This window comes from Hyaena hyaena, unplaced genomic scaffold (assembly GCF_003009895.1).
Source record: "Hyaena hyaena isolate Hyena2069 unplaced genomic scaffold, ASM300989v1 scaffold_353, whole genome shotgun sequence".
Taxonomy (NCBI): domain Eukaryota; kingdom Metazoa; phylum Chordata; class Mammalia; order Carnivora; family Hyaenidae; genus Hyaena; species Hyaena hyaena.
The window spans coordinates 987,010-1,006,200 of NW_024080987.1; the positions used below are offsets into that span (position 1 = coordinate 987,010).

At 32.7% G+C, this 19,191-nt stretch overlaps 1 protein-coding gene across 2 annotated transcripts in view; it reads left to right on the forward strand.

Moving 5' to 3' along the window:
* KANSL1L (KAT8 regulatory NSL complex subunit 1 like) overlaps positions 1-19,191 on the forward strand; it is a 137,906-nt gene that overhangs the window by 48,813 nt on the left and 69,902 nt on the right. For both annotated transcript variants that reach the window (XM_039249978.1, XM_039249979.1), the window contains exons 4-5: positions 1,961-2,158; positions 6,733-6,854. In XM_039249978.1, coding sequence (XP_039105909.1) covers positions 1,961-2,158; positions 6,733-6,854 — 320 coding nt within the window. The remainder of the gene's footprint in view (positions 1-1,960; positions 2,159-6,732; positions 6,855-19,191) is intronic.

The window sequence follows — 19,191 nt, forward strand, 5'->3', positions numbered from 1 at the left end:
AAAATACTACTTTTCATTAAACTAAATGTAGCAAGTTCCCTACTTCTAATAAGATAGTATTCTAAAGGTTTGAAAATTGACCTTTTGAAATTCAGGATCAGTTTTTCCATATGTACAAGATTATTAGTAAGGGTTATAAAAACAGGATAGTACACAGCAGCCTGACTCATAAAATAATCAAACCAATGGGAATTATAGCTAAATTTATATGATGAAAAGTTGTATTTATTTTGCAAGCAGATACTATTGAAAAATCTAGTGAGACACTTTTACAGATTTTGAATGGACATTTCAGATACTTTCAGTCAAGAGCTTTTGAGATTGATGATACTATATCTAGTGTACTTTAACTTGAAAAATAACAAATGAAACAAAAATTTTTAAAAAATGTATTTGTTCAGATTTCTTGATAGCCATATCTGTGCATTCTAGGAAAATAGTTATTGAGATAGGATTAACAATTGGATCTCCTTCTCTTTATAAAAGCTACTAGCACTGTTAGAAGTATAGTTTAAAAAGAAATAACTTATTTGTTATTTTACTACACATCAGTGGTAATATATTACTACAAAATAATAAAATGTATATTTGATACCTGAATATGTTTATGCTAAAGTGATATATTCTCCAAATTATGGTGTAAATAATAACTAGTAACATTTTAATTTATAGGCTGTTTCCATCCTATAAATAGCACTTATACATTATATAAGCTAGCCTATACATTTTTAAAATTTCCATCGTGAAATATCATACACTTATAATAGTGTTTCAGTTGACTTTATATTACAAGAATATAATATTTTAGCCACATAGTCATTTAATGCTTTTCTAACTAGCCTATTAAGAGCTTCTTGGCATTTTGCAAAACAACTCTGTGTGTGTGTGTGTGTGTGTGTGTGTGTGTGTGTGTATACACACACAACCATTATACATATATATATGTGTATACATATATACAACCATATATACATACATTTTATATATATATATACACACACACATTTATACATTATGTGAAAATATATATTATTCTTTGCAGGGGGGGATATGGTAGAAGTGGTAGGGAGGGAAAAAGTTTTACAGTAAGAACTGATTATGAAACTGTTAAGATCATATCTGTGCATTCGTTTCCCCCCTTTCTCTTCTGTCTTCATTGCCATTGAGGGCCCTAAGGGTGAGAACAGTTGGAGTGAAGAATCTGGGGAATATGGGAGAATATTTAGCAAGCCATTTGTGAGTAAGTTTATGTGCATGTGTGAATGGTAGGCAGGGAGGACTGAGGCAGCTAGATCCCTACTCTTTTTTCTAGTTACTTACATTTCAGAAATGCCACATCACAGTTGAAAACTTGTGTCATTATTATTCATTCATCTACCTAGTAAGCAACAGTTTGGCCTGGATTACTTTTTCTCAATAGTGCAGTCCTGCCCTTTGTTGCTGGCTGGCAGCAGCAAAGTCGGAACTCCTTAGAGTGCTCGGAAAGAAGTTGGTACGGTCAGAATATTATCTGGATGTTTGTAAGTTGGGTATTTTAATTTATGAAACTTGGAGTACTCAAATATAAAACTCAAATGGAAACGCTAGTGACTAAAATACTCGAAGATTGTCTCAGGAAGTGTTCCAAATTTCAGTGTGAGGTATTAATACTGTACATATAAGCCTTTATTTTTAAATGTGCCATGCTTTTTAGTGCTAATAACTAAAACCAATAAGAAGAAAAACAATTGTATATATACAATTTATGACAATATCACAAACCTAACCCTTAAGACATACATGTTATTTAGCCACACATTTTTTAAATCAGCCAAGTTTTTACAGTTAGACTGTACTTTGAAGTGTGCTTTCTGATTTCTAAGCAGTAATGAGAAGCATGGTTTCATGTTCTTTGTAAAATTAAAGTTGATTTAGCAGTCAATTTGTTTTCATTTCATCTCTGTAATTGTTGTTTGTCTAGGGGATAGTGATCCTGGAAGAATGTCAGCTTCCAAAAGACATTCTGAAAAAACAAATACAGTTTGCTGACCAAGCGGCTTCATTAAATATGACAGGGAATCCCCAGATTCCCCAAGAGAGTCAAGATCCTTTGCCAGAACAAGATTTTGAAATGTCACCAAGTAGCCCTACACTTCTTCTTCGCAACATAGAAAAACAGGTAATGTGAAGTAAGAGTAAGATGGCAGTGGCATGAAATGACTTTTAATCAACGTTATGAACTCTTCAAATAAACTCTGTATGCTTGGGATATTGGTTATTAAAATTTGCCATTTGACATTAAATACAATTAAAATATTTAATATCTGACTAGTCTCTCTTACAATATTGATAGAATTAAGATTATTTACATATTGTATGTAAAGTATTAGTACATAGCCATAGGATGATAACTCATTTATGCAAGGATTGGAAAATCATTTTTCTAACAAAATTGCCCATCATTGGACTTTTTTTTCCAAGGGAAAAGAAGAGTGATACCACTTAATAGATCTGAATGGTTGTTTGATCAATTTATTGATAGAGTGTTTTAATGAAAATTACCAGAATATGAATTCTTCCATTAAAAAAAGGTCATGTACTACATGGCAGTGAGAAAGAATGAAATCTGGCCATGTGTAGCAACATGGATGGAACTTCAGGGTGTTATGCTGAGCGAAATAAGTCAGGCAGAGAAGGACAGATATCATATGTTTGCATATATAGGGGGATTAGGAGGAACTTAATGGAGGACCATGGGGGAGAAGAAGGGGAAAAATACTGGGGGAGAGGGAGGGAGGCAAACCATGAGAGACTCTTGAATGCCGAGAACAAATTGAGAGCAGATGGGGTGGGGGGAGGTGAAGGTGTATGATGGGCATGGAGGAGGGCACTTGTGGGAATGAGCACTGGGTGTTATATGGAAACCAACTTAACAATAAACTATTTATTAAAAAAAAAAAAAGGGTCATGTAAATAAATGGCAAACTAGTCCCTAACAAATTACTTTGATTCTAAAGCCTTTCTTGGGGCGCCTGGGTGGCTCAGTTGGTTAAGCTTCCGACTTCAGATCATGATCTCACAGTTTGTGGGTTTGAACCCCACGTTGGGCTCTGTGCTGACAGCTCAGAACCTAGAGCCTTCTTCAGATTCTGTGTCTCCCTCTGTCTCTGCCTCTCCCTGCCTCAAGCTCAGTCTCTCTCTGTCTCAAAAATAAGTCACCATTAAAAACAAAAAGTTAAAGCCTTTTCTGATAATTAAATTCTATTATGGTTGACTCTAGAAATCTTATTATTCTGCCCTGTATCTATCTTTGAAACCATACCATTTATTTTTATTTAGACTTTGGTGGCTTTTGAATAAATCTGACTTTCTAGGAGTCTGTTAACTTGCAGCCAATCCGAATCTGCTGAATACCCAGTTGGGATCACAGCTGCATGATTACCTTGTTCTAGTGGGTATATGGATTCATACCGGCCCACATCTAATTTTTCTAGGTTATTCTGACATAATACTGTGAAATAATTTAGTATTAGGTTACTCCTATTTTATTTCCTGTAAGTCAGGGTATGGCGCAATGCCTCTCCCCCTATATTTGTTAAATTTACAGTTGCCTGGAGTTTTCCTTAATTGCATAATTGCATAATCAAAATACTTTTATATTTTGTAATTCAGAAAGTTATTTTCTGGTCATTTGATATTAAATTGGAATGAACTTTACCATATTGGTGGTGTTTTCAATAGTGTTGGTTATGTTTCCACTTCTCTCTTTTTTTCTCCTCATCCCATAGGATCACTGCCCTTTCAGTTTGGCCATAATTATTTCTCACTCCAGAATAATGTATTTGCTTGACAGTCAGGTCTTCTATTTTTTTTTTTTTAATCCTTAAGGTCATTATTTATCCTTTGAAAAGAGATTTTATTATATTTTTTCTTTCTCCTTAGCACCAATTTGTTTTGTTAGACCTGAGTTAATATCAGAATGGGCTAATTTACAGGATCCAGTGTGAAATGAAATTACATAGCTCTTTATTAAAAGCAATTGTGAAGAGTTTTAAGTCAGTAACAGCAAAGCATTAAGCAAGCATGGGAGCCTTCTGAGTGCAGCCCTGTGTGACTGCTCAGGTTGCTCACCCATGAAGTTGACCCCGGGCATCACGTTTACTTTTGGTCCCATTGTTGACAGGAGTGCCAGAGGCTTTGGAAGAGAAGGGGATCAGGAGTTGTGACAACAATGGTAATGGCTTTAGGTATAGGGAGAGTAGAGGAGCCAAAGGATACAGAAAGTGATAGCAGCAATCTCTTGTAGGGGTGATTTGCAAATTGCCTATGAACAGGTCATTTGCTCTCCAAAGATATGCTAATCATGTTTTCATAGGCCAATTAAAAATATGGTTTTCAAATGCTGCTGAAGAGGGTTGAGAATTAAGTGGCAGGCCTGGCAACCCTGACACTACACACGTTTTTCTTCAGATAACCTGTTGGTATATAACTGTTTGTTGACCATAGTGGACCTTGAATATAGATCAGGTATTGATGACTTACTTGAATTAATTTTATTAGAGAAATGTTTGTTTCCTCAAACAAAATTTATGTATCTCACAACAGTGAAAGAGTTAGCAATTAAAATACAAAAGCACTATTAAGTTGTACACTGATATGAATAACTCATTGTTCTATAGTATTAATGTATACTTGCATTATTAGATAATGTGTTTTATTCATAAAAGGTAACTTTATTTTAGAATTTTAGGTAATTTAAAATAAATTTCAGACTGGTGTAATTACATTAAAAATCCTGTTATTTAATAGCTAGTAAATGTTTTAACTTTGAATTGGTTAGTTTTTATTTTCAGAGTTTAAATTATGCCTCTCTTAATTTTACTTTTTTCTCATTTTTATTATGAATTTCCTATCCCAAACATGGACTCAGATATTTGTGGTTTTCTTGGGCTGGATTGAGTTGGTTGTTATGCTATTCTTCTGAGCCAATTATTCACACATAACTAACCGGTTACCTCCAGGAGCTTAGAAGATTTTTAATGATATTTTTGGCAGTGGAACAATGAGAAGAGTGTATCAGTGTTTTGGACTGAAAAATATGGGATACTTTATAATTTTCTTTATATGATTAAACTCACGAGTGCTTACCAAGTGGATAAAGAATATTTGTATTGATTTTGAAAATGAGCTTTAATTGAAAAACGAGGGCTAATTTTTAAAATGAAGTCATTAGGTATGTATTACTTTTTAAGAAAATAAATGGTAAAAACACTTCAGGGTCTTTTTCAGAGATTTTTTGAAGAATTCAAATATTAGATTTAGTTCTGTCATATTCTTTAATCTCATTATTTCTAAAAGCATGTCATTAGTTTCATACAAATGAAAAATTTAAAATAATTATTTTATATGCCCCTCTATTTTGTAATGGAATATCTGTCAGTTAATAAAAATGGTGACATGGGTCTACATATTTAAAAAAATAAAATAATACATTAGTAAGTGAGAAAACCAGGTTTTAGAAAATTAATGTGACACGATTAAATTAGAACTCTGTGTATGTGTGTGTGTGTATGTTTGCATGTTGTATATGCACACATATACTCAGAAAACTTAGTCCAGAGGGATGGATATATACCAAGATATTAGCAGTGTTTTTCCTCTGTGAAATATGAATGCAGGTGACTTTCTTTTCCCTTTTTAAGCCCCTCTTTACTTTCCCTTTTTTCTACAATAAGCACAGATTACATATGTAATGAAAATAGTTGTCATTCTTTTTTTTTTTTAAATGTTTTATTTATTGCTGAGAGAGTGAGAGACGGTGTGAGCAAGGGAGGGTCAGAGAGAGGGGGACACAGAATCTGAAGCAGGCTCCAGGCTCCGAGCCGTTACCACAGAGCCCGATGCGGGGCTTGAACCCACGAACTGTGAGATCATGACCTGAGCTGAAGTTGGACACTTAACCGACTGAGCCACCCAGACGACCCTGTCATTCTTTTATAGAAATGATGATAGCCTGTGATGTGGCCTGTGTTTATTGTAATTGTTTTAGGTTATGGTTTTAGAATAATTTAATATTTATTACATATTAAAAATACATTATGTATATTTAAGTGTGGTATAAGAGTCAGTGAAAGTTCGGAGTACCTAAAAAAAACCCTGATATTTTTTAATTAGGAAAAATATTGAGAAACAGTGTGGAATTGGATTCAAGCCTGAATTTGTATCCTAGTTCCATTTCTTACCAACTTTCTAATCCTTGCTCAAAGATTCAATTTCCTCAGCTGTAATTGATTGTAATAATAGGAATGTCAGCAGTTCTAATACTAATTACTTTGCAGGTTAATTGTAAAGATTAGAAATAATCTATGTTTAGTCCTTTGTATAGTACCTGGCATATAGTAGGCATTTAATAAATTATAGCTATGATTTTGTTATTATTAATTTGGCTGCCTCAAAGGAAATATTATGTAGATGCAATTAGCTAAATTCAAATGTTTTAAGGGGATAGGATAAGTAGATAAATGATCTGTAACAAAAACAGATATAGTAAAGGAGTACTTTAAAATGGAGACTTACTTATAATAAATGGAAAAATTAGTAGTGGTAGAAATCATCTGTAAATTAAAATATTTACTGAAATATGAGCATTTACTTGTTTCATGAAAATTCAAGCATTTAGTAGGTTCTAAAGGTATGAGACTTAACTCGCATGTCTTGCTTAGCAGTAGTAAACGGTTACTTGTTTTCTTGCAGAGTGCACAGTTGACGGAGATCATCAACAGTCTGATTGCCCCTCTCAACTTATCCCCAACTTCATCACCCCTATCCTCCAAATCCTGTAGCCATAAATGTCTAGCGAATGGCATTTCCAGGAGGTATGTATCAGCGAGAAAGCTTGACTTCTAAATTTGGCTTTGCTGATTTTATTTTATTTTTTGATCTTTGAAGTAGTATAGCTGCTTTTTTCTTCTTATTTAAGCAGTATTAGAGTACAATCAATAGAACGTGGATACATTTTTAGATAACATCAAACTTATATAAGTAAGATTATTGTAAACCTGAGAATGAGGGAGAAAGTTTCCCAGGATATTTAATGTTTCTGAAAAAGAAAAACAGTGATACCATTTGTTAAAGAAATACTCTTTATTTAACACACCTTCCATTTTGTACATTTACAATTCTGTGGTTCCATATGGCCCTTCCAATGCATTAGAAAAAAGACCCTAGATACATTTTGGGCACAGAAGATGGATAGATGTCATCCACAAAATTCAGTTTAAGTTTCATTTAATTATTCTGTATCTCAGATTTTATAAGGAAAAAAATTTTTCTGAATGTAATTAATATAAAAATTCCTATAATTATTAACAATTTACTATGATATATCAGCAGATACACACTTACATATACATGAGGGATCATAATTCTTTTTTGGGAACAGCTTTTGTTCTCTTTTATTTCCCTTATTTTTATCTTTTAAAGATTCAATTAGAATTAAAGATGCTAATAGAATATTATTTTGTGTGTACATCTAATTTTTTTCAAATAAAATTGTAATGTGGGTCCCTTTAACTACCATAGAGGACTGAGTGTAATTTAGTATTGAGAAATATTTGTATTAATAATTACATGAGATATTGTTGAAATTTGTTTTAATATAGCATGAAAGGAAAATTTGTACCACAGTAAAAATAATGCAAAGTAGCCATCACATTCTTAATGAGATTAGTGGATATTAACTGAGTCTTAAATATAATGTTATTTGGGTTTATTTCTCATTTGTTATTTTGAAAGTCTAATTTTTGATACTTTCACTACTTCATTTGTGTGGGATCTTTTATTCATTGTGTTACAGAAAAAAGTTCTTCTATTGGTTTTGCTTTATTTTTTGTTGATTTTATATATTCTTTATTATCATTGATGATTCACTTTGAAAGCAAATATTCTCACATATTGTGTAGGACAACTCTGATATCTTCATTTATGAGAACATATGCTAATTAAGGAAGTCATAATTATAAAAACACAAAGTCATAATTACAAGTTGAGCCATTAAACATCATTAAATTGATGTGCAAACATTGATTTGTGGCCACACCCATTTTAGGTAACATTTGTTTACCTAACTAGTTATTACATTATTACATAAATATGCATGTGTGTACATATTTTTATTTTGATGTACTTGCCCATATTTTTGATTATTCGTTCACATAGCATATTTCATAACTATTTGCTGTATGTCACATAGTCAAAGTTCTAGGTTACAAAGATAAAGAAGATGAAGTCTCTACTTTTAGCTAACTTGTAGTCTCATAGGTGAAACATAGTTATTTAAAATATGTAGTAATAAAGGAATTGGGTGAAGTTGTTTGAATATTTTATTTTAATAGCTGTTATAGTTGAAAAGATAGCTAGCTCATTAAAGATACGTGGTTCCAAATGAAAGAGGTGTAACATTGGCTTTATTTACTAAATCATGGTACTTTTTCAATACTGTCTCCTAATAGTTCAGAGGTTCTTGTAGAAATCTGCTAGTAATTGCCATCTTCCTGATCTCAGGTATTTATTCCTATAAATTAATTGGAAAGTTTATTTTTGAAAGTTTAGGACAGGGTTGGGGGGGAAACTATGAAAGGGGAAAAAAAGTTTATAACAGGTTCAAAACCTACTTAAATTCTTTGTTTGATAGATTTAAGACCAGATTAAAGTTTGTTCTCCAACTTTTTGAAGTATGCTGATATGTAAGTGTTTTAATGAATTTTATTAATTTTACTAAATCATTTATTTTTGGCAATAATCAACATTTTTTTCAAAATGTTTTCTCTATGAGTTCCTTTCAAAAAGCATTCTCACATTTGTTGTCAAAATCTATTTCTCATGAAGAAAAGATTTTCTAACATTTGCTAGAAAATGTAATATAGCCTCCTTTCATTTAAAGAGAAGGTGAGCAAATTTAGAATATTAGAGTTTTTGTTTAAAATGTATAATTTATATTTAAGTTTATTAACTATTTTTAAATGCTTTGTTCCCACATAACCAGCAAACTGGTGTGTGAAACGAGATTTGGGGGATACTTCTGCTTTCATTAAAATTTTTGTAAAAATCCTGTTCATGATAAATATATACCATAATATACAAGTCTATTTAACCAGGGACACAGAAATTGGAATATATTGCAGATAAGAGAGTAATAACTCTGAAAGAAAAGTAGAAAATTTTGAGGATTTGTGGTTGTTGTTTCAACATGCCAAAGGGAGGTAGTGTAAAATGTCTCTTGACTTTGTCAGTTATAAATTGAGACCTTGCTAAGGTAGTGTAGTGTAGTGGCATGATGGAGACACATAACAGAGGGCTAGTAAGAGAATTGGAGATGAAGTACAATGGAGTCAAGATTACACTTTCAAAATTGCTGACTGTAAAGGCTAAAATAAAATGGATGTATAAGGTCAAGAAAGGTATTTTTGTTTTTAATTGGAAGAAATGTAAGTACCTTATTAAAATGAAGGACAAGAGCTAGAAATGGTAACTGTAGAAATACATATCATAAAGTTATGGAGGGGACTTTATAACAGGTGGAAATACACCTGTTCCTGGAGAGTGTCATGACAGAGATTAAAATGGATGTAACCACAGTTGTTTAAAAAGTGACTAGCCAAGTTAAGAGTGGGAAAGGGAGCTGTTGGGAGTTAGTTAAAGCTTTGGATAGACATTGACCAGTCAAATATTTTCTCTTCTCTCCATTTCCCTTTCTGCTTCTTTTTCTTTTTTTTGTAACATGAACAGACTGGAGAATGATGTTTTGTGGTTTCTAAGTTGTTGTGGTGTTTTTTTTTTTAACCCTTTAACTATATTGCAAAAGATACATAATTGATATTTGTAAAACTAGTTAAAAATTTAAAAGCATTCTGTAATTTAACTTTTTATAAAATAAGCAAATGCATAATAGTGAAAATCTGTAAGTTTAACAGATATTTTAGTACTCATATTTGAGAATATTATGATAGATTTTGAAAATTAATTGGAGACACATTTTTATATTACAGTAATACATGGAAAAGCTTTGGTTTAAAGATATCTGTATGGAAGGAAGGTGAAATGTATCTATTTATAAGCCTTTTGATCCTGGGAGTAAATAAATGTCAAATGAGGCCTAAATTTAGTTCTTGTATCTTTGCCATTTTTCAGCATTGTTTTTTTTTCTTCACATGTAAATGTAAAAAAAAAAAAAAAACTTTAAAAATCAAAGGTTTTCAAAAATAAGGAATTTAATGTTTTTCAGATTTGACTCAACTAGAAAGCATTTTCTGAAAATGTCCCTATTAACCATATAAATACTAGTCATTTTATGTATTTAAGTAAATACAAAGATAAGAAAATTAATCATTTGAACAAGAGTTTTTAAAATCCTGATTAAACATACATAAAATAGAACTTACGATTGTAACCATTTTTATGTTTAATGGCAGTTAAGTGCATTCACAGTGTTGTGCAATAGTCACCATCATCCATCTCCAGAACTTTTTTTCATCTTTCTAAACTGAATCTCCATACCCATTAAACAGTAACTCCTCATTCTTCCTTCTTTCCATTCCTTGGCAACCACCATTCTACTTTGTTTCTCTGTGAATTTGACTACTGCAGGTGTCTCACATAGTCCTACAGTATTTGTCCTTTTGTGACTGGGTTATTTCACTTAGCATAGGGTCACCAAGTTTCATCCAGATTGTAGCATGTGTCAGCATTTCCTTTTTAAGGTTGAATAATATTCTATTTTATGTTTAGAATACTTTCTTTTGCTTTATTGATCCCTGGGTGAACATATGGGTTGCTTCCACCTTTTGGTTATTGTGAATAATGCTGCTATGAACATGAGTATACAAATATGTGTTTGAGTCCTTCCTTTTTCTTTTCCTTTCTTTTTGTTTGACTCCTTGTTTTTAATTTTTTGGACATATATGCAGAAGTGGAATTTGTTGGGATTGAGTATTTTATTGTTTGTTTTGAAAATTAGAAATTAGTGAATGTTAATGATCTTTCTGAACCAAAAGCTAAGAAAAAGAAAGAAACCAGAAACGTAAGCATAGCTCAGCATCTACTTTTGTCTGAGGACAAATCCTGACAAAATTGAGTTTTGATAGCTTTGTGAGAGAATAAAGAGAAATCAAAGCCAAGTCAAAAATCAAGTGAAGTTTTAATAGCTTGTGAGAAGAAGATAAATCAAAGCCTTGCCTCTGGGAGGGAGATGAAATGAAATCCTCCTCCATGGGTTACAGCCTCAAAGTAAATGGAGGAAAACTTTCCTCTTCCCCACATAGGACACCATGGGGAAGAGTTGCCTTAGTCCTGAACAAAACAGAAACAAAACAAAACTTCTCTATCTGTAAGATAGCCTGACCATCGTAGGGACTTGCAAATTGATTTTCAGTTCAAATTTCCATTAATGAGTCAACCAAGAAATCCCTACTTTAAAATGGTTTTGGAATGGGTCATACTACAAAGTAGTTGGCAGAGGCAAGTGTAGATTCTCTCTGGCAGACTCCTCTTTCTTAGCCCCAGGAAGTCCTTAGGAATAATTTTTCAAAGCAGTGATCAGCACATAGTTAAATATAATCAAATGTGTATGAGATCAATAGGAGGAAGAAAGAAAATAACAGCAAAAACAGATACACAGTTCTCAGATACCAGAATTATCAAACCCTGATTATTTTTAGAAAATAGTGCTACTTCTGATTTTAGAAATAAAAGATAGGCTTGAAAATATCTGCAGGGAAGAAACAATAAAAGTTACCTAGCAGTTTGAAAGAGGTCCAAATAAAACTTCTGAAAAATACTAAAATTAAAAGCTAAGTAAGTGTTGGGGCACCTGGGTGGCTCAGACAGGTAGGAGTCCAACTTTGGCTCAGGTCTTCATCTCATGGTTTGTGGGTTCAAGCTGCATTGGGCTTTGTGCGGGCAACTCAGAGCCTGGATTCTGCTTTGGATTCTATGCCTCCCTCTGTCTGCCCCTCCCCTACTCTCTCTCTGTCTGTCTGTCTCTCTCTCTCTCTCAAAAATAAATAAGTATTTAAAAAAATTTAAAATAATAAGTAAGGTTGGCAACATTGACACAATTGAAGAGAGAACATATAACAGAAGATAGATTAGAAGAAAAATTCCAGATTGTAGGAAAAGAAATAAAACTATAGGAAATAAAGAAGAGTCATTTAAACAAGTGAAACATATTGAGCAAGTCTAATGTCAGACCTAATTGGAGACCTGAAGATGAGATGGAGAATGGAGCAGAAGCAATATTTGGTTGAAAAATTACCTGATCTGATGAATAATACCAGATTAGAAAGCCAAACACAGATTCTTGAGCAGGACAAATAAAAAGAAATCTGTCCATAGAAACAGAGAAAATGGGGGAAAAACAAAGACAAGTGGAACATTTAAAAGCAAAAGTGGAGGGGAAGGGGGAATGGAGGAAGACATCACCTTGACTGAAGCACAGTTTGACTAACAGCTGACTTCTCAAGGGTAACAAGAACCACAGTGCAGTGGAATGGGATCTTCAGTGAGTTGAAAGAAAAATAACTGCCTAGAAATTCTATACCCAGAGAAAACATCTTTAAAGTCTGAGTGTAAAACACAAATGTTCTCAGACAAGTCAAAACTGAAGAGTATGTCACTAATAAATTCTAATTATAGTGAGAACCATAAAGGGTGTGCATCACGCAGTGGAAAGTGATGATCCTAGAGGAGTAACTGGAGCTGTAAGAGGCAATGAAGAACAAATGAAATGGTAAAGGGTTATATGGGTATATTTAAACAAACAATAGTAAAACATGTCTTGTGGGCCAGAAAAAGGCCATGACAACAATAGCATGCAGGTCAGGAGGAAGGTAAATGGTTTGAAGTTGTTCTCAAGTCCTTGAATTATTGAGAGAACTGGTAGAAGTACTGATTCTGATTTAACTTTTTATCTTTCTATGCTGAATATGAAGAGGAAGTCCACGTGGTGGGGGAGAAGGCTTCATAGGTGCCAGTAATGTTCCATTTCTTGGCCTGAGTGGTCATTATGGACAGTGGAGGATTAGGTGAGGCATTGCTTCATATTAATAAGTTAAACATAAGATAAACATTTTATGTATTTATCTATAGGTAACATATTTCACAATCAAAACGTTCAGAAAAATGGGATGCAAAGGATATACTTTAAAAAGGATAAATAGAAAACACAGCCATAATAGGTTTAAAAAACCAATTAAAAGATTTTTTAATGTTTATTATTTTTGAGAGAGCATGAATGAGGAAGGAGCAGAGAGAGAGAGGGACACAGAATCTGAAGCAGGCTTCAAGCTCTGATTTGTCAGCATAGAGCCTGATGCTGGGCTTGGACCCATGAACCATGAAATCATGAGCCAAAGTCAGGCACTTACTCCAAGAATGATCCAGTTAATTGCTTTTATAATCCTTGTCCTTTAGCTATCAAATCTATCTTTATCCAGGATGTCCATTCTTTTAAATGAAAGCATTCGTACATACTTGTGGAAAGCAGATGAAGAATGGCTTTTAAAAAAAGGACATGTAGCTGTAGTGTATTTTTAATTGTCCTTCTGATCTGAGAAGTTCTCTTATGGACACTTGTGAATTTTGAGGTAAATACTCAACTGAAATGTGTAAATTAATACAAATGTCAGACCTAATAATAGCAGGATAATAATAGGAAGTTGCAAAATACAGATATAGGCAAAAGGTACACTTAAAAGTGATAGGAAATTTGGTAATTTACTATGGTAAATAATATATGTTTATACTTCTTAAAAGTCATAATGGTGCCTAAATATTTATAATCTCTCTACTCCAAAAATTTTATAAAATCTTAACCAACAGTTAGCCATTATTCAGTTTCCACTCCTACCCAATTTTTACAGTCATGTTATCTTAAAAGGTACATGTTAGTCTATTAAAATGTAGTATACCACAAAACAGATCACTGAGAATTAAGTGTATGTCTTGCAGTAAACAAATTAAATATTGGGAGATAGTACATGATTGTATGAGAAGTAAATAAGATAGTACATACAGAAGTCTTATATCAATGCCTGGCACATGAGAAACAGCCAAATGTTAACCATTGGTATTTTTATGTAAAGACATATTATGTATGTTAAAACTGTATATTAAATTTATAAGTAGTCTTTTATGTCTTTTATTTCCTGGCATTATACTAGTCATTGATTTAGAAGTATCCTTTCTTTTTTAAAAAAAGTACTTCAAAGTGGCCTGAGTTATTACAAGGATTTTAAGGCATATGTAGGGCCACCTGTCACTGAACATTCATCATATAGATACTGGAAATCAGATATACCATCTGTTTCTCCATCATGCCTCTTGGGAAGATAGAAGTTCCTGTCCTACCTTTGGTTGGCCTGGTGGGTATGGTACCCTGTAATTAAACCAAGAACTTGAAAATTCAGGGTAAACACAGAGTTGAGTTTTATTCTCAACTTACATAAAACATACCTTCTCAAAAGACCATCTTGGGACATTTAATCTCTCCCCTCCACATAAAAAAGTTTTAACTTGTATTCATTTTTAACCACTTAATAGTACTTTTTATAATTTAGTTGTTTTGGGGGTAACCTGTGGTTATAAGAGTCTAGAGTATACATTTTTATATATTCTTTTTGTTTTAGATATTTTGTGACCTTGAGCAAGTCAGCTAATCTCTTTATATCTCATTTCTTTATCTTTAAATTTACTGGGACACAACTATTCATAAAGTAGTTTCCAGTACTAATATTTTTCAATTAAATGTTTATTTTTATGGAATTCTATTTTTTGAAATAAATGAACAATAAAAACAAAGATTTCAACACAGCCTAAAATGTGTGTTTTTGTCACATGACTTTTGTGGTTTGCTTTGAATGTAATCATTTTATGTTAGCTTATATATCAAGAGATGTAGTGAGTACAGACAAATTATTCAACATATCTTAAAAGCATAATCTAGAAGTTATTATGAAAGAGGTACTCAGGACAGTAGGAGGAATGAGGGCTCTACTTAAGTGCTAGAAACTGAAATAAACCAAGAATTGTTTAAAATTTATTGCATATTACCTTTCTTGGATGATACTGAAGTTAATTTAGTTTTTCTTTGATAACTCAGGCTCAGGACTATGACCACATTCTCAGGGACTATGTAAAAGAATTCATTTAATAGTTAACAGAATACCTACTGAGTGACCTCATTGTGCTAGTCATTGAATTGGGTATTAGGGATACACATTGAGTAAAAATACATGTGGTCTCTGTCCTCATGGTATAGACTCCAGTTGAAAAATGCCATCAACCAAATAATCACTCAAATAAATGCATAATTTTAAACTCTGATCGAGTGCTATGAGAAAACTCGTTGTTAAGGATATACCTTTGGAATCAGACAAATCTGAGCTCAGTCCCAACTCTGCCATTTGGTAGCATTGTGATCTTGGGCAACTTTGTAAATCACAGTTCAGATGAGAACAGTCTGCTTCCTGGATTGTTGTGAGGATCACATGAAATAACAAGTGTGACATTATTTTGCTTTGTTTTTTGTTTTTACTATTTATCTTTTTGGATGAGAAAATATAAGCTCAGTGAAAGCAGGAATTTTTTAGTCTGACTTATTAACTACTATTTTCCTAGAATCTAGCTCAGTAAGAGTCACATAATAGGCGGAACAGATGTTTGTTAAATGTCTTTCAAGATTTCTTGCAGGTAATCAACATTTCATAAAGAAGTATTTTGTACTTATTTGTCTTTTACCTCCGTAGTCAGATTGATGTTTTAGTTATTGCTCTCATGGCTATCGCCTGTAGTTCTGTTTCCTCTCATCCAACTTAACTCTGGACTACAAAATCATATAACCAAAATGGTAGAAATACTGAAAAGAGACATTTCTTGGTAAGAAAGAATGCCTCTCCTAACAGTAACAGGAGTGAACTTCTGTGAGGTTTTTTGGTTATTTAAAAAGCTTTTGTGATTTCATCCATGTTTTATATACTTGGGGTGCCAAGTAAGCTCATAAATGAAGTATTACATTTCTTCTAATAAGGCATACTTACTCTAGCTTTACATCACATTATATCATAATTTTTGTATATAATTAGGTTAGAAGAAACTCAAGTTTTGAATTTTTAAATGTTGGCCACCTATTCTGTTTATTAATTTTTAGTGGATCACATAGAACTAGCTCATTGTTTGATACAAGTTTTAAAAGCTATTTCAGGTCATTTTTATAATATCCTACTAAACTGTTCTCTCACAATGTCTAAAGTAAATTCACTTGGTTAATTATTTTCCAGACTACCTGTTTGCCCACTTGTTATTCATTTATTGCCAACCCCCACCTCTTATTTAATGGCAGTGTCTCCCAGAAGTTAGAATTGTTTTTTTTAGCTTTATTAATCTTGGCAGCAGGGTATGAGATGAGTCACCAGGAACTGAGCAACTGAAAAGATTGAGTCTTGAAACAAATGAAGCATTACATTTTATCATCATCAGAGATAGTTATTAGTTTTTAGTTCTCATACTCTAAAATGAAGATAAAATGCTGTAAATGGATCCTTGTTTACCCCATGGGGTATTATCTCTGAGAAAGTAAATTTCTATTTGAAGTAATGTCTAGATTTTTATTATCGTTATTGTTGCTTTTTGCCTTAATGAGACCCAGAACATGATATGAAATTAAATTCCAATGAATCATTGCCATGCTATTCATTTCCACTAATGGTAATTATCTCATGAAATGCAACCATTCTTTCTAATTGAGTATCATAATTGAAAAACTGCAGTAAAACTGGCAAACTAATTACATAGAAAGTAATTCTTTTATTCTTATAGTATCTTCAGTAGTTACTTCTCAGAAGAAAACCCTCTGAGCTGCATATTCTAGGCTGATATTTTCAACATGTTTTTGGATTCATATGAACAACACATTATCGTATTAGCTAAATGTGTATAACATCAATAAGGAAATAAAATTTCCCAGCTATGTTTTTAAAGAATGCCAGTAGAAATTATTTTCTTTGGTAAAAACATTTCTTTCCCCTTTTTACCTGTAAGTCTAAAACCTAATGTTACAGGGAATATATGATATCCCAGGAAAATAAAATTCCCCAGCTGTGTTTTTTAAGTAATGCCAGTAGGAATTATTTTCTTTTGTAAAAATTGTTCATTCCCCTTTTCACCTCTAAGTCCAAAGCCCAACGTTACAGGGAATGCTTAAGTAAATTATGTTATAACCAGTGGATGGAATATCATGTAAGTATGTTAAAAAAAATCATATGGTAACATACTTATTTTAGAATGTTAAGCGGAAGAATCAGGATACCAAAACCATTGTATAGGAACATTTCTCTCATAGAAAAAAGACTTAAAGGATATAAACCAAAATTTTAATGAAAGCTGTATTTGTGATTAGTTGATGAGATTTTGAAAAATATTTTCAACTTTTTATTTCCAAATTTTCCATTAAAATGAAAAATAGTAATTAGTAAAACAGAGTCTCCATTTCAAACGTTAAAACAAATTACATGTCAGAAAAACAGCTAATATTATATTGACAAATCTGAACTATATCTCCTACCCAAACTATAGATTATCTAGAAATGTCTCACTTCTCACACATGGAGACATTGGCCTCTTAGTCTCTTTGCCTTAATGCTTCAAAAAGTACCACTTGAGAGGCGCTGTTGGGTTCTGCACTAGCAGCAGAGCTTGCTTGCTTGGGATTCTGTCTCTCCCTCTCTCTGTGCCCCTCCCTTACTCACAAACTCAAGCTCAGGCTCTCTCTCTGTCTCTCCCTCCCTCCCCTACTCTCTCTCAAGAATAAACTAAAAAAAAAAAAAAGAAGAAGAAGAAGAAGAAAAACCTTAAAACTAAAGCACCACTTGAGGGGTACCTGGCTGGCTCAGTCAGTAGGGTGTGGAATTCTTGATCTCAGGTTGTGAGTTTGAGCCCCATATTGGGTGTAGAGATTACTAACAAAACAAAACAACATACCACTTGAAGTTAAGAGCCAGAGATAGAAATAGCAGACGGTACTACAATAGTCTGTCTCTTTTACTCTCTACCTTTTATCATGGAAAAATTTGACATTATACAAAGCATAGTAAAATGAAATCTCATATTCCTAGGTTTAATAAGTTCCAAGATTTTGGGGGTACCTGGCTGGCTCAGTCATTAGAGCATGTGATTCTTGATCTTCAGGATGTGAGTTCAAGCCCCACATAGGAGACAGAGTTTACTTAAAAAAACTTCCCAAGATTTTCCTGATTCATTTCAGCTATTTACCTTCCTAACACATTGTTTTCTGTGAATTTTTAAAAATCAAATTGTATTGCTATTTTAACTTGTAAATACTTCTCTGTATTTCTTTAATCAACTCTTTTTTTTTTTTAACATACCCACTATGGTATTATTATCTGCTTATTATTTTTATATTATTAGCCTTAATTTGGTGCTGTCATGAAATTTCTATCCATATTCAGATTTCTCCAGTTGTCTCAAAATTATCTTTTTATAGTTAATAAAATATAGTTTGTGAATCAGGATCCAACAAATGCATATTACATTTGGTAATTATACTCTAAGTCTCTTACTCTCAAGGAGTCATTTTAAAGTCTATTAGAATTCCCTAATACAGTGGCACCTGTCTGGCTCAGTTGGTAGAGCATGTAGCTCTTGATCTCGTGGTTATTAAGTTCAAGCCTCACACTGGGTGTAGAGATTACTTAAAAATAAAATCTTAAGGGGTGGATGCCTGGGTAGCTCAGTAGGTTAAGCCTCCAATTTTGGCTCAGGTCATGATCTCATGGCTTGTAAATTCGAGTCTCATATTGGGCTCTGTGGTGACAGCTTAGAGCCTGGAGCCTGCTTTGGATTCTGTGTCTCCCTCTCTCTGCCTCTCTCCTGCTCGCTCTCTGTCTCTCTCTCTCTCAAAAATAAATCCACATTAAAAAAATTTTTTTAATCTTTAAAAAAAGAAGTCCCTAGTACAAAAAAAAAGACAGATTTTCAGATATTTTTTTACAAAAACAGTATAAGCTCATTTTAGGAAACTTAGAAAATTCACAAAATATTAATAGAGTGGAAATCATATTGCTTAGAGTATATTTCTTTTTTATCGTTTTATACATTATTTTCATAGTTGGATCTATTAGAAGCACTTTTAGATATTTTAAC